The sequence below is a fragment of the Ambystoma mexicanum genome, chromosome 12 (genome assembly GCF_040938575.1).
Source record: "Ambystoma mexicanum isolate Mex_15411 chromosome 12, UKY_AmexF1_1, whole genome shotgun sequence".
Taxonomy (NCBI): Eukaryota; Metazoa; Chordata; class Amphibia; order Caudata; family Ambystomatidae; genus Ambystoma; species Ambystoma mexicanum.
Window position 1 is genome coordinate 267,711,928 of NC_090936.1, and position 16,237 is coordinate 267,728,164.

General features: G+C 42.6%; 1 protein-coding gene across 16 annotated transcripts in view; it reads left to right on the plus strand.

The window, feature by feature from the left end:
- PLEKHA5 (pleckstrin homology domain containing A5) overlaps positions 1 to 16,237 on the plus strand; it is a 1,790,419-nt gene that overhangs the window by 1,361,116 nt on the left and 413,066 nt on the right. For 9 of the 16 annotated variants that reach the window (XM_069628398.1, XM_069628397.1, XM_069628399.1 and 6 more), the window contains 2 exons: positions 3,287 to 3,406; positions 8,822 to 8,875. The exons of 4 other annotated variants lie outside the window; for them this stretch is intronic. In XM_069628398.1, coding sequence (XP_069484499.1) covers positions 3,287 to 3,406; positions 8,822 to 8,875 — 174 coding nt within the window. The remainder of the gene's footprint in view (positions 1 to 3,286; positions 3,407 to 8,821; positions 8,876 to 16,237) is intronic. 3 more of the 16 variants (XM_069628401.1, XM_069628405.1, XM_069628406.1) reach the window with 1 other exon arrangement.

Here is a 16,237-nt window from a genome sequence, read left to right on the forward strand (position 1 = left end):
TCCTCCTCTGGCATTTTGTCCAACATATTGAGATACCCCAATCTTCAATGTGCTTTGCTGGGCTGCCCTGCTCATAACCCCTGGTCAGACTCAAACAGCGGGCGGCCGGGTGCGCGCACATCACACTTTTTCAAAATATCTGCAAGGCCGTACATCACATGCAAGAGGCAACGTCGGCATGTAATGCCGCGGATATGCACCTATGATGTCAAACGTCTTTTTGGCGTACACCTCCACTCCGAGGACGTCTGGAAAACATAGTTATTAATGAGCGAAGTCAACATGAACATATGAAATTTAATTGCAAGCTACTTAACACTAATTTAATATTAACAAAACTGAAATCTACGATGTCTTTCAGCATTTAATATGGATTTCACAATACCGACTCAGACAGTAAAATAAAACCAGCCCACAAAATTGGCTCATCTGATTCAACCGAATGCCAGACCAGTCCATCCGCCTCGGTCCTCGACTAAGGACACCCAGCCTCACTCAGTTCAGGTTTTGAATACCTACTGTGTCCGCATTTACTGAAATAGAGACCTTATTTCATGTAAGAAGCTAGCTACACAATTAGTGACAGGGTTTGGTGTGATAAGGTTGCAAGAGTTCAATAAGTCTGTGTAAAAAAAGGAAGGTTAATGTTAAATGGTTAAAATACAAATTTAAAATAGAGCATCAGTGAAGAGGCTTAAACACCAAGCACTCTTGGCTGCCAGCTTGCTCCAGGACATGTTTTCTAGCCTTTGAATCACCAGTGCTCTGGCAGTGACGCATGTTGCACGGCTTATATGGCTGCGGGCCCCATGCACATGTACTTTGAAGATGGGGCATAAACTGATGTCTCTTCTACCACTGTTGAATGACTAGGAGACACCTAGTGTTGAAACCATAAACAATGCTACTTAAGCCGTTTGTCTGGGTATATTTTGTAGAAACAGTCAGTGGGTATGTTGATGAAATTGCCCTTTTGGGTGATAAAAAATGTGATGTGTCAAAATGAGTCGAGTACTCTAGGTGGCCCAACATAACTCATCACGTTCTATTGTATTTAATTATGCAATTAGTGTTTGCTTTCAGATTTCTACTACTTCTATATGTAGGATTCTTGATGCTGTCAATTGATGTAGTCAGTTCCCCAGATTAGATTTTGAAGTGGGAGTGTTTTACTCCCTATTTTTGAAAGTTGCAAGTAAAATTTATTTTTTACAGAGTAAAAAAGTCTTGTTCCCAATGAGAGTGTTTTATAAGCAAATAAACATCATTTTTTTACTGTAAAACAGACATTTTCTGTGAGAAATACTTATTTGGACCAAGTTATTCATGCACATTAAAAGATTCATTGGATGTATTCCTTAATTCTAGTAGTTTATTTCTGTTAGTACGCGCACTACTGTTCCAAACATGTCCATGGACCTGTTTGGGTGAAAGCAGGGGGACAAGCTCAGTGTTCATTTGCCATTTATTTATTGGGAGTATTGTTACCCCTAGTTTTATTTTTTGGGAGTTTTTGCCTATTTTTAGGAAGTAAAAGTGGCAGATACACCCCTTATCTGCCAAAGGGTTACAAGTAAGGGTGCAAGGGTAGCAAAGGAGCTGGGATGGCTAAATGTGGACCAACTTTGGATAATTGTATGTAAGGTTTGGATAATTGTATGTAAACATGTGCTACGCATATCGCTTTGGCAAAAGCGCTATATAAATAGCAAATCATTATCATGAATTAAAGCATTAATGCTCATGTAAAAAAAAATTTAAAAAAGCAAAGGAGCTGGGATGGTTAGGAGGAGTTCTGTGGGAGTGGCTGGGGGATATATGGTCTAGGTGTGAGATTGGTCTGGTGTCTGTGAAGAGTAGGGTCTTCCGGGCCTTACTTAAGTGTAGCATGGAGGATGGGACAGTCTTATCTGCTTTGGTATCTTATTCCAGAGATACTATGTAGCAGGAACATGATCTGCTCCCTGTTTTTCCCTATGGCAATTCTTTTTTTCCATCCTGGCAATATTGTGCCTTTTTTTTGTATGTTCTCGCCTCAGGAGATGGTTAGTTTCTCAGCCTGGTAGAATGGTGTTTTGGTTTGTAGGTGGTGCAGGCTGTCTTGAACATGATGCATGCTTAAAGTGCCAGGCTATTATGCAAGTCTATGCAAAAAGATAAGCATACTCGTCCTTGGCACTTAGGGGGTTAAAGGGTAGCCTGTGCAGCTCCTAAAGGACAGAGGTGATGTAGTAGAATGGCATCTGCTGCTCCTGTCACTAGGGCTTTGCCACTGTCCAGGTGGAAGACCACCAGTGCACCGGAAACTGTTCCAAAACTGGGCAGGTTTAAAGGGCTTGATTTTGCAGAGGAATACAAGCTGGTGGTATGCTGATTGTGTTTTCTTGGTGCTGTGTTTTGAGTGTGCTGTCCCAGTTGATGGTAAAGCAGGGAGGTTTTGCATGTCAATCAGCAAAAGTCTGGACTTGGGAATGCTTAGAGAACTTTCCTAGGCAATTGAGCTTGGTCTTTGTCTGGTCGAGCTTCAGGCAGAGGCTTTACACCTAGGCTTGGATGATGTACAGAGAGTGCTTGATAACAATTTAATACATTCATTTTCTATCACTGAAATGATGTGGCCATATGGGGATATTTCCTTATGTGTTGGCTGACACTTTATCTGCATCAGGCTGGGCATGGTGTCACCTCTGCGGCCAGGAAATCTGTGTTCCACCTCTACTTCACACACTTGCGAAAATGGATTTTCAGTAAATCAATTCCTCTCTTAGCGCGGATCTTTTATCTGCAGCATTAAAAGCGCTGAGGCTAGCTACTGTTCAATGAAAAACCCTGTATCGAGTATTCAAATGTGCATAATGTCAAGATTTTGAGAACATTTTCTTTGCATTTTGTTTTTTATAGTTATATTTTTATGGCATTTCATTTAGTTCTTCGTTACTATTGTAGTAAAATAAACCAAACGTGTCATGTCCTTTGTAACTTGTCTCTTTTTCTCAGGATTGTTCTTTACTATTTGTTTAAAACACCTACCTACCAAACCCAAAAGATTCAATCCCTTATGGTGTGTCCAAAAAAGACCTGGTGTCATTGCACATTTTTGCTCAGGGTGCTCTTTTCTCTGTTCATAATCCCTTTGATGAAATGTGTTCTCTGTGAGGCAGGAAGTGGGATAATGTTTTTTTTCCACATTTTCTATCTTGAGGAGGTGGCAAGTGCCCTTGTTTGGAAACGCAATTAATCAATGTTCCACTCTTTGACTTCCCCCCCCACACTGCACCCCCCTCAGCCAGAGGAGCTAACGCTGCTGCTCATCAAGCTGAGACGGCAGCAGGCTGAACTGAGTAGCGTCCGGGAGCACACATTAGCACAGCTCATGCAACTTAAGCATGAGCCCTGCAGCCCAAAGGTCAGCTATCAAGGTGTTGTCATGTGCCATCTTCGCTAATTCTGAACCATTAATTAGTCTGTCTGTCTTGTGCCACCATCCGTGACGTGTGTTTCTGGTTGCTGTTTGTGTTTTGATATGTAGATAAGAATATCATTTTGGCTTGGCATCTGTGATTTAACTGCTATTAACCCTTTGAGGTAGTAACAAAAGTTGCACATGACTACTATCCCTATGTTCAGCAAATTTGAAGGATCGTCCCTCTTAAAAACAAAAACCCAGCTGATTCGATATTTACATTCATGCTATCAAACGGAAAGACATGCAGTTTCTTTTTTACTTAACCGAATAATGCGTCGCAAATGTTTTTACCTGTCGAACTTCCTTGCATCAAATTAGAAGCAAGCCCCACTTTAGGTCTCCTGCCTGTTTAAAGCACCTTTTTTTCAGAACTCTTAAAAAGAAAAGTGAAGTGGAACGAGTGTAGAAAGAGTGGGCTGATGTTTCCTAAACTATTAGTCTTTCCCAGAGCCTCCACTTGCCTAGTGTTCCTTCTCTCGTTTATACATGCACACTTAGGAACACAGTGACAAAGCGAGTTCTGCTGAAGATATGCCTATTGTAAGAGGCAGATCACAAAATGTGGATGAAAAACTGCGCAATTGGATACGCGGTAGGGTGTATGTAGGTTTAATGTGGGTAGTTGTACTGCCACAGAAGGTGATGTGTGTGCATGTTCAATCTTATTAGTTTGAGTAGGTCTGGGTGACCCTCGCAAGAACTGGAACATATCATCTCTCCTTGACATTCAAGGTGACTCGCTAATATTTGTGCATTTCTTAATCCTCCGTAACCGCACCACAAACTTGCTAGGTGCTTCTTTAGTCCCATTGCCCTCCAAATAAGAGGTTTTTATCATTTCCGAAAGCCCCTAGTCAGGGCAGACTTCAGCAAAGCAGGATGGCTTGCATTTTTAAATAACAAATTACTCAGACCTACGATATTGACATATTAGGAAGACTTCATTGGCCATACAACTAGCGTATATGCAGCAAAGGCCATTGTTTGTCCTATGTTTGCATGCATTGAATAGTGTATGTTAGAGATGTAGCGGAGACCACTTCGACTTGCTTGGTTTTCCACTGCTTGGGCTCGAACTTGCACACTGACCATAGGACGAGTACTTCCTCATGATACGTCTGTTTTGGAAAGGTCTTGCAAGGTAGTTATTCTTGTATGTTGACAAAGAATACGTTATACTTTCTGCTGGTATTGTATCATTATGTTATAGGCATAAGCGAAAGTAGCCCTTCTTTCTCTATATTGTGCTTGGGAAGTCTAAAAAAAAAAACTATGTACAAAGTGCACTGTCCTGCTCTCCTATGCAGGTCTTTAAACCTTTCCCTGAAGACACAGTCACCACAAACCCTTGATATAAATGTATGCAAAATATAGTTTGGGTAAACTTAAAACTTGACCAATCACATTTTCTTGTGATTCCGAATTCTACTTACCTGTAATGCTACTTCCCTTCACATTAAGTTGTATTTACAATTAGTACAATTTAGAATAAATATGCATCAGCTGCGCAAGCTGTGAAGAACCAGAAGGACTCGGACTACAATGGGTCATGGTATATGAACATTCAAATAGAAGGAAAAATGCCTAACTGGCCCCATCACTATGAGGGAAATTCCCTGCCTTCTAAAATAAAACTAAAGACGCTTGTCGCAATGGAAAATAGCTCTAATAACTAACCTCTAACTGGCCCTACCACTTTAGAAAAAAAAAACTATCTAAAAAGAAAAGGAGACTTGCACAACAGCCTCAGCATGGGGTCTGCCTGGCCCGGCTCTTGGAGGACTTCTCTCACTCTCAAAGTTCTGTTAGGATTTCTCCAGATAGGATCCAGTCGTATTGTATAGTTTGTCGATAAAAATGCTGGTATCTTATATACAGTTATTGCTTTTCCCCCCCTCTCTGGGAAACAAAAGACAATTCTTCTTGCGTTGTATTCTTCATTGTTTACCACTGTTTAAATCACGTGATGATCGATTTCAGCTTTTACCAATAGTAAAATCCCTCCAGGATTACTTTGACATGTAGTTTCCTTTATCCCACCTCTTGTGTGGCGCTGGGAGTCCCCAAAGTTTGGTGGCACTTTGGTTGGATTGATACCTCTCAATTAACGTTTGGACTCTCTGGTCCACAGGACGTGTCCATATAATTCATCACTTTCTGATACTGAACACAGCTTCACCAGCCTTCATAGATAGTGTTTGTGTTTCCTTCACTATCTTTACATGGGCTGTATGCCATTCCATACACTTTGACTGCTCCAGCCTCGGTAGGTGTTATTTGCAACACTCTCATTCCAGATTACTTGGGTCTTATGCTTGTTTCTTTCACCACTTTTTATATCTCTTAAGAAACAAGTAGATGACCGTGTTGCATCTTTGCAGGAATTTGCCTGTGAAGTACAGTGATTACTAGTTGGAGCGAAGTTAAAGCTGCTGCTGAAATCTGAGGAAGGCAATCCAGAGTTGGAAGTGTTGCTAATGAAGAGAACCAGAGTAATTTAAATATCGTCCAGATTACACTACTTCCTTTGGTCATAGCGAGTACCCTTCCTACTGTAAATTGGATATTGTAGGACATGAAAGGAAGGTGTACGGGTAACCATTCCTAGTAGTATCCCATATAGCAAACCTATACATAACTGTGTCCCAAGAACTTATTTTATTGACAAGCATCATTACAGATGCTTGTGTTTTCCAGACAACTGAGTAGTTCCAGAACGGGATTGCAGTGATGTGGTAAAAGAAAAGGTTGCTATGCGCAGTGCCTCCACATGCACCAAAATATGATGCACTGCAGTTTGAAGTGGATGCTAGAAGTAAAACTGAATCTCACTAGGCAATATCTTTGGAAAGAACTACAAGGAAGGTCCTGTTGGTTGTTCATTTTCGACACAGATGGACAAGATTTTACATTTATAGCGGTGCTGTTTTCTCCAAGAACAAGGATTCCTTGCATAAAACACTGTTGATGGATGGGGGGGGAGCAAAATATATGAATCCTTCTCCTGAAATACAAGGAAAGGGTTATTAAAAAGTGTGTAATGCAAAAAGAGTTGTGAAAAGAATTTCAGATATCAATGAAAAGAAACGAAAATAGGAAAGTCGAGCAGACTTGGGAATGGGATGCCATTGGGGGTGGGGGGGGTTCAATTCCAAAGTTTGAAAAGACAAAGTGCCCACCCCCAAGAAAGTCTCAAAGATGTTCTGCAAACATGTTGACGTTAACTACCACATTTTCTCCAAAAAATATTTCCGGAGAGGCATTGAGGCCGGGTATTGTTGTTTGCTGAAAACACCAGATTTAAAAGCTAGTTAGCAACAATTTCCCTGTCCAGGTAACAGGAAGTGATAGGGAAGGTTGCATAATGCACTTTAGTTTGTCATTGTTGCCTGTCGTTCCATTGGGGGTAATGATGCTGAGGAGGTCCACCTGCCAGCCACGCTTTTAAGTAACAGGCGTCACAGAGGAATTATTAAAAATTAGGGTTACAGTGAGAGGTGCTTTGGGACTCCCAAAAAGCAGGTCCTGCTGATAGTAAAGCTCTTCATGCTTTTATGCGCTCTATAGTATTTAAAAGCCCTATGTAAAATAAAAACGGAAGAATAAACCTGTAGCAATACATAACAGTGCATAAATAATTAATTGTAATTCCATTCAGAGGACAGGGATCGAGGAGAGTCTCCCCAGTTGCCTTTTCCATTACACGTGTATCGGACAGATTTATTGTACTCACTTATGGCTTCTCATAAGTTTAATCGGGTCAAATATGTCTGGAGAATTTCTTTTTTAATCGCACACTTCTTGTGTTGTAAAAGCATGTGCGCTTTTGAAAATGCATTAACCATTAGTTTGTATAATTCTGAGGTTGGTCCCAACATGACACATACCTGCCTCACATAAAATGTGACCGCTCAGTCCCCCAAAAGAAGTTAGCTAGCCAAAGTGTTATTTTTAAAATTGTTTTGTCAAAAAGAACAAATAGTTAAATGCTGTGCATCATACTGAACACAGCTAAATATGAAATTGCTGTCGTAACAGATTCATGTTTCATTGGAAAGGTTTGCAGATGTCTGAAATTTTAAAAAAAGTCAACATTTACGGTTAGACTTTTGGAAATCATTAGAAGAGATGCTGTAAAACATACACAGCAAAATTAAAATGACCTTTCTGAATTGCACAAATGTATCTTCGTAAGATATTGCAATTGCTCTCTCAATCCTGACAAAGCTAGTTTAGTCATTGCCCCTTGGTTCTTTTGTGCGAATGAACGGATGCATGATATGGTTGGTTGCTATTAATCATTGGGGGGGAATGTAGGAACTCCCTCTTAGGTAAGGCCCAGATGTAAAAGATTTTCTCTGCTGAACTTCTGTGTACAGCTACACTGACAATGGCAGATAGTTTCTTTATGGTTCTCAATATGCATTTAGGTATTTAGATGCGTATATCTGAACACGTGCAGTACATATTTAAAAATACTGTATTCACTTAATAAACCAATGCAATTAAACTGAGCACCTCATGGTTCATTATTCTCCTTATTCTGTACCCACACTAATAGTAGTTGCAACGTGTGTTGGTTTATTTGTAATTGAAAAATTTTTCATACGTTCGGAAGTACCTGAAGATGGCTTCTCGAAAAGGGTACATTCCCAACATTCAGGTTAGCTACAACTCACTATAAATCCTCTGATCTTTAAGCTTCTATGTCCTGCTCCCAGACTGGAATAGACTTGATACTTTTACATAATTAAAACCGGTTCCAGTATTCAAACAATTGTTGGATTGATACTCATCTAGCACAGGGATCTGCAACATTTGGCTCTAGAGTTTTCAGACTACAATTCCCATTATATCTGGCTATTGACTGTGCTGATTAGGGATGATGGGAATTGTAGTCCAAAACATCTGGTGATCCAAAGGTAGCAGACGCCTGATCTAGCGGTTTCTAGTTTTACTTTTCAAGGTCCCTACCATTGTAACTGAAAATGAAAACTTCACAAAACTTTCTCAAAGGGTTTTTAGTTTTGTATGTGTTCTGTAACATCTGCATTTTGTTTTTATGTGCTTATCTTGTTTTTACAAAGTGTAACCGCCTCTACCCCCAAATGTAATGTTCAATGTTGTGTTGTGCTGGTGGTTGAGTTTTGGATCTAACTTGTCGATTGTTGGCAGTGCACTGGTATTGGGTTTGCAGTTATGCTTTTAATCTCAGTTGATGAATTTCACTTCATAGGAGAGCATTCTTTAAACTTGGCTTGGTAAGGCTCTTTGCACTCTTACTTTTCTGCTGCTCTCTTTCATGGATTCTGTACCGTCTGTTCTTTCTCTTTCTTCCCTCCTGCTGCCTACCAGAACGAGATTCATTCACACCGTCTTCAAAGGACACTCATATATGTGGACCATCAGGTGGGATTTGCTAAGATTTGTGCTTTTTTTTAACACAATTTCAACATGTGGTGAACTCTGTAAAAATACTTACTTAAAAGGCTTATTTTGAGGTATTTAATGTGATCCATAGTGTGCCTTGGCTAGTTGATTTCAGTCTCCCCCCCCAATTCCCTGTTCAGATTAAGTGTAAAGAGTTATTACCTAGGTACATATTGACTACATACATAACTCTTGGCCGAATCTTGCTTTCATAATTAACTTGGATTAATATCGGCCTAATAAGATTCTTAAAGTACATTTTCTTGCATGTATTGACCAACACAATGAAAAGTAAAGACCTGTTTAAAAGAAATATGCATTCTCGTCCTATATTGATTTTGAAAGTTTCAGATCAGCAGTGTGATGTGCACGAAATGGAATATTAAAATGTAAATTATTTTTGTTTAAGAATTTGTATTACATTTCATTAATAACTAAATGCAATGCATAATTGTCAGCCTACCGCAACATCGCCTTTGCTGCACCTACTTTGTGACTTTACTATGGCTAAGTGCCTTAAAACCTATATTTTTTATTGTTTCTCCCACGCTCGTTGAAATGCCCACCCTCTAGTTGTAGATCTTGGGTGCTTTTAAATAGAAGCATAAACCTAAACCAACTCTATAACGTGAGCACCCTTGACATAGCGCAGGGAATTGCAACCTCTTAAGTTTGTCCTTTACATTTGCAAATAGTACCTGCTCTTTAGCTGTTTTTCTCCTGTGTTTTGATCCCCTAAAATCGTGTTTTCTCTGAGTGTGTTCCTTGATCATTTGATCTCTTTTTAGTAGCACAGGTGTATTTCTACATTTGGGGGAAAGTTTCACTCGAGTGTTGCCCTTACTGTGCTTGCCTCTTGACTCATTACTGTATAGCTGTATCCTTTGCCCCTTTCAAGATAGGAGACCTATCTCGGGTGTCCATCTCTAGAAAATCAGCCAGCTCATCATTTTGGGCCTTCACAAGAGAGGAGTAAATGACCATAGAGTAGCTCAATTTCATGGCCTTTTCCAGTACACACTGAGAGTGAGGCGGAATCACAATGTCTCATAGTATCCCTACATTATGCAGGCTGCTCCTGTCCATATTAATGCAAGATGTTTGTGTAGCTCTGATCAGACCCATGTCATGTTAGAGCAGATTCTGGTGTACATTTGTGAGGCAAATCAGAATGCTTTCACCTTAAAAATTCAGCACAGTGCTCTTTAGTCGTAAAAAACATGCTCCCACCCTGCTTTCTGGTTGCAGGTTCCTTGGCAAGATAGGCCATCTAGTATGGTCACCCACCCTAACCTGGAGAGGGTAGATGTCTCAGGATTGGGCACTGTCAACTGGTCTCTCATTTACTCGCTCTCCTTTGATGGTCCTGATAACACTTCCTGGTGACCTATTCATAAGTTCCACTGAGATGGGTTTGTAGAAAATGATTTATCAGTTGGGCGAGAACGGCCGCACCTATGATCCCAAGTTTGTTGACACTTTATGGTACTGTTAAATTTCTTAAAACATGTTCCCTAGTAAGGGAATTCCAGGTCGAAGGATACAATTCTGCACTTTAGTGTGAGAGACTATTTTTTTCATGCTTACCCATACGCCTCAAATACCTTGCAGTTTTTCCTGCACACATAATTAGATTAGTATTATACTGTGGAAAGTTCAGCCTACTAGTTGGCCACGCCCACCACTAGCTATATAGTGTGGAAAAGGTGTTCTGTTTATGACAGGAAACTGAGTTGCTTCCTTTCCCGACTGATATTAGTTATATTAGAGGTGAATTTCCATGTCCCTAAAAATCCACTTTTGTTACATAGTAATCTTTTAATATAATAAAAGGCCAGATGTTTGTCTGATGCCATCATGCACAGTAGAGGCTGCCTGTACGCAAAGACTGCTCTGCTAGCAGGAGCTGTTGCCTTAGGATATACAGTGGTCCAATTTGCACCGCTGTTGTCACCGCTAGAGGGAGCTGTAGAGTTAGGATTTATAGTGGTCCTACTGTTTTAATGTAAACCTGAACTTTGGTCCGAGTACACAGGCCTGTACACTAGTTCTTTCATAAAGGAGACCGATTCTCACCCCAGCCATCAAGCATGGAATAGGCTTCTATTGAATGCTATTAAGAGTGACAGAAATGGTTCTGTGCCTATCCTTGATATAAATTCATTGTGTCACCTTATATCTGTGTTTTTCATACTGTAGATTACAAACCTAGTCACATAATAGTGCAATGCCAGTAGTTTGTAGAAATTTAGCTTAATCTAAGAATGACAAGTTAGGCGAGGAAGATGGTGTTCAGGTCTTTTCAGGGTTAGTTGGGATAGAAAGGTCCTACCACCAGGCCGAACCTTGGTTCAGGTGCACAGGGTCTAAAATAAGATGAAAATATTTTGACTGGTGTCCAGAGAGTGTAGGTCCTCGGAACATATGGTTTGCCCTATAAGGGGCACACCCATGGAAGAACCTATGTAAATCCTAGCGTAACATTTCCAGGAATTGCTAACACCATTGATTCACAGCCTAAAGCTGGACTACAAGAAGACTACATAGATGTTTCGGTTATATGTCATATTTCCGCTTTTTAAAGCCTGGACACAAAAAAGACCGATTTATTTTGGCCGTTTTTGTGTTGGCTTTAAAAAGTGGAAATATGACATACTGGCCTCCTCCTTCCGTATCCCCACCCTCTCCCGCTTATTCTCTTTTCTCAGGGGGCACCCCTCCTCCCTCAATCACCCATTTGCCCACCCACCACCCCCTTTCTGCCTCAAATCACACATCCTCCCCACACAGACATATACACACATATACACACATAAACACACATTCTAAAACTCTCTTCTCACTCCCGCAATGACTCCACGGGGGCTCATAGAGCCTGTCTGCCCCTGCCTGCATGACCGGCCAATTTAGAAAGATGGCTCTGTGTGGTCACAGAGCAGTCTTTTTAAATCGATCTTTTTTTCGGATTTCAAAAAAAGGTCTTTTGACCTAATACCGTTTACACTTCTGCAGCTGGGTGGCTTTTTGTTCCTTGTTATTTTGCAGTCTCCAAGATACCTTGGCCCCAAACTGAACAATTCAGTGATGGTTGTACGTCACTTGTGTTCCCGCAAAGAAAACAAACAAGAAAGGTTGTGCTTTGGAAGTGCAAGTATTCGGGGTAACCACTTAACTAGGCAATAAACTTGTATTCGTTTTGAAATAGCTCCTTGATAGTAAAATGCATTAGAGAATATGTTGAAGTATGATCTTGAAACCATACTAAATAAAAAAAAAAACATTGCTGTAATGCCTTAAATAAGTGGATGAGTGATGAAACATTGCTGTAATGCCTTAAATAAGTGGATGAGCGATGAAACATTGCTGTAATGCCTTAAATAAGTGGATGAGTGATGAAACATTGCTGTAATGCCTTAAATAAGTGGATAAGTGATGAAACATTGCTGTAATGCCTTAAATAAGTGGATAAGTGATGAAACATTGCTGTAATGCCTTAAATAAGTGGATGAGTGATGAAACATTGCTGTAATGCCTTAAATAAGTGGATGCGTGATGTCAGAAGATGAGCATAAACACTTAGGAATTGATATATAGGAAAAACTACATTAACACAGATGATTAACAATATATGTATAAAGATTGTGTATTTTTATTTTATTTATCAGACTCTTGTATTGCACCTATACACAAGTGTTTCCCGGCGCCACAAGACAAGATGGTGGGGAGCGGGGGGTGGGGGGAGGCATGGGAATCACAAAAGTAGAACAAAAACGGTTATATTGGCCATGTGACAATCCTACCATGCAAGTGCATGACAAGGTGGTAAGTGCACGGGGGAGGAGGTAGAAGAAGTGCAGGAGCGGGGTGGGGGCGGGCAAGTGCTGGACAGGCCAATGGCGGCAAGTGACAGGGGAAGAGGGGGGATGAGTGCGGTGGACATAGAGGACCAAGTCGGGCTAGTCTTGGAAAGGATGCTGGGGGGACTGGTAGGGGGTTGTCTGGCCACTGTATGACTCTGAAGGGACCAGGCTCCAGTGGCAGAGGGATACATTAGCACTGGAGTGGGAAGGAAGAGGGAAGAAGAGGAGAAAAGGAGAGTCTCGAAGTTTCAGAAACTTAAGATCCGGCTCAAGTCTGAGGCGGAGGGAGGCCCTTCCAGAGGGAGGAGCCAGCTTAGGAAAGGGATCTACCTCCCACTCTCTGCTTGGAGAAACGTTTAACCTACAGAGATTTGGAGCCAGAGGATCGAAGGATTCTGGAGAGGTATTTAGGTAGGGAAAGCTGGATGTAAAGAGGTCCCGGGCCACAGACAGCCTTGTGGATGATGCAAAGAGTCTTGAATTTTATCCTTGCGGTCACCGGGAGCCGGTTGAGAGATTTTAGGGCTGGAGAGATGCTGTCCATGGGCTTGAGGCCAAGGATACGTCTTGGAATCCTATTCTGGATTAGTTTAAGGGTGGAAGAGGCAGATTGAGGAAGAGGTTGTTGCAGTAGTCTAGCCTAAAGGGAACCAGGGCTCTGGAGATGTTGCGCTTCTGGGGGAAGGTGAGAAAAGGTAGAATGCCCCTGAGGAGATGCAGCTGAAAGTTGGACTTCTTGACAAGGTCCGTGATGTGTGGAGAGAGAAAGAGAGAAGAGTCAAAGATGATTCCAAGGTTTTTTGCCTCACGGGTGGGTGAGGGGAGGGGACCCATGAAGTCGGGCCAGAGAGGGGGGACAGAGGGGACAAGGAGCAGGCCTCCCAATGAGAAGGATCTCTCTTTTACTGGCATTGAGGCAGAGATCATTTGCAGAGCACCATGCCTGAATAGCAGACACAGAATAGTTTGGTATGAGGGAGGAGGCGGAGGAGGTAGAGGTTGGCTGTTTGAAAGACAGCTGTGTGTCGTCAGCATAACAATGGAAATGAGGGGATAAAGTGGAGATCTGGTCGGCCAGATAGATGTTGAAGAGCCATGCCGAAAGGGTAGAACCCTGAGGGATGCCATAGGTAGGGAGTGATTTGGAGGAGAAAAAAGGACCCATTTACACTGTTCAAAAAGGAAGGAGGTAAGCCTCATGGAGACAGTTTATTAGGATGGAGTGGTTGACTGTTTCAAAGGCAGATGAAAGATAGAGGGGGGGTCAGAACAGAAGGAGTGTTAGAGTCCAGGTTAGAGGGTAGGTCTTCACAGGTGTTCAGGAGAGCAGTTTCCATGCCTCTGGCTGCCCTGAAACTGCGCTGGTGGTCATGGAGGAAGCCTGCCACTTCAGTGTGGAGGGTCAGTTGGGGGATTTCTGCCGTGTTGTTGGTGGCTCCAGAGATGCGGGCTTGGACATGAGCCCTCTTCTTAGAGCAGATGGAGAGATGATATTGCCTTTGGGGAAGGCAGCAGGCCAGTTTGTCAGAGGATGAGCTAGATGCCTGCCACTTCCGCTTTGCACTTGCGTTACAAAGCGGCCAAGTCGGAGTCATACCAAGAGTTGCACTTGGTGACAGGCTTCATGCGGAGCCTCATGACTGGGGCAAGGATGTCCAGGGTGTTAGAGATAGAAAGATGGAGGTTAGCTAGAATAGAGTCAGAAGGAAAGTCAAATGAAAGGGGAGGAGGGGGGATGAAGGAAGAGGCAAATGCAGTGACTGACTGAAGAAGCATGTGTCAAATGATGGAGAAGGAGACTCGCAGTGCGGGCAGAGGCATTATCGGAGGACAAGGGAGGTGAAGGTGGGAAGAGAAGAGGGTGGTCAGACCAGAAGAGAGAGGGTAGTAAGAGGGTTGGAGAGAGAGGGATGTCTGTTGAGATCATCCAAGGTGTGGCCCGGCAGAGTGGCTGGGGCCAGAGGGAAGGATGGTGAGGGGAAAGAGAACAGTGGCCACATCAGGAGAGTCAACATGGATGTTAAAGTCCCCATGGTAAATAAGTTCTGGGTGAGAGGCATGAAGAGAGGAAGACAGGTCAGCCCATTCTGAGAGGAAGAGTGAGGTCGGTCCAGGAGGCCTGTAGAATGTAGCGAGAGTAAGAGAGAAGGTAGGCAAGACCAAAAGCTTACTGAGTAGGTTTGAGTGGGGATGATAGACACAGGCACACACTCTGGGAAGATCAGAGCCATTCCCCCGCCAGGTTGGGGGGGGGCCTGGTATTGGACAGGATCTTGTAGCCCTCAGAGAGAGGAGTGTCAAAAGCAGTGATGGAGCTGGCCTTGAACCACGTCTCGGTGAGAGCAAGGACGTCAAGGTCTTCAAGGAGGTGAAAGATGTCGGAGGAGTATTTGATAGAGCGAGAATTGAGAGTAGCTAAGTGAAGCTGGTTGCCCCCTTTAAACAATGTGTGAGCGGGGGCACATGGGAGGGGTGCCACCACTGGTGGGGAGGGGGGAGGGGAGAAGGAGATGATGGAAGGATGAGTGGAAGACGAGGGGGGGAAGTTGAAGAGAGATAGAAGACGCCTGTCAAGGAGGATGATGTTGGGCTGAGAGCCCTGGCCCATGATAGTGCCATTATGATAGACATTAATGGTGCATTTGGAAGATACGAAGTGAGCCAACAGCACTTCCCATCTGGTGTCACCAGTAATGGGTGAGGAGGAGAAATGGTAGAGGACAGAGATCATATGGGGGTGCATATATTAGCAGGAGAAGCGAACAGAAATGTCAGTGATGATCTGTCTGGAGGAGGCATTGATGTAGATGTCTGCGATGGGAAGACCAGGGATGGATCTTGGGAGTGCCTTGTTAAGTTTGTAAGGAAGGCACGGTATCAACAGTAAGACGGACATAAGTGACCACAGTTCAACAGTATTCATTGAACTTCAACAATGGTGTGATAAATGCCTATCTAACCCTAAATCTACAGATGGGAGCAAGCTACGACCATCAAATAATGCAGTCTGAGTGGAGTCTAGTCAAAGTAAAAAGGCCTATACTAAAAAAATTCTTTCCAAACCTTACCACTAAATATAAATACTGTGGGATAGTGTTCATGAAAAAGAAAGAAGTGTTCACAAAATCCTGTGTCAGGATGTTCAGGCCGTTGCCTCCCTTCCCCACGTTTTCACCACGGGACAAGGCGGTTCACTCGAGCAAAGCACACACTCTGGCTTCTTCGGCACAAGAATACAGTTCTATTACCAGCATCAGGGCCTTCTATACCCAGGTCTCTTTACTTCAAAGTCTCTTGATTTAGAGGGCTTGATGTACCACAACAAAACACAAAGTTCCTTTCCTCTTATACGTACTCAATTCTTGTAATTCACTATGGATCCCCCTCAGCCAGGCTCAGACCCCTGTTTTTACAATGTTCAGAGAATATGCTTTCTCGGGTGACTCACGGGTCACCCCGGATCCCCCTTAGACAGGCTCAG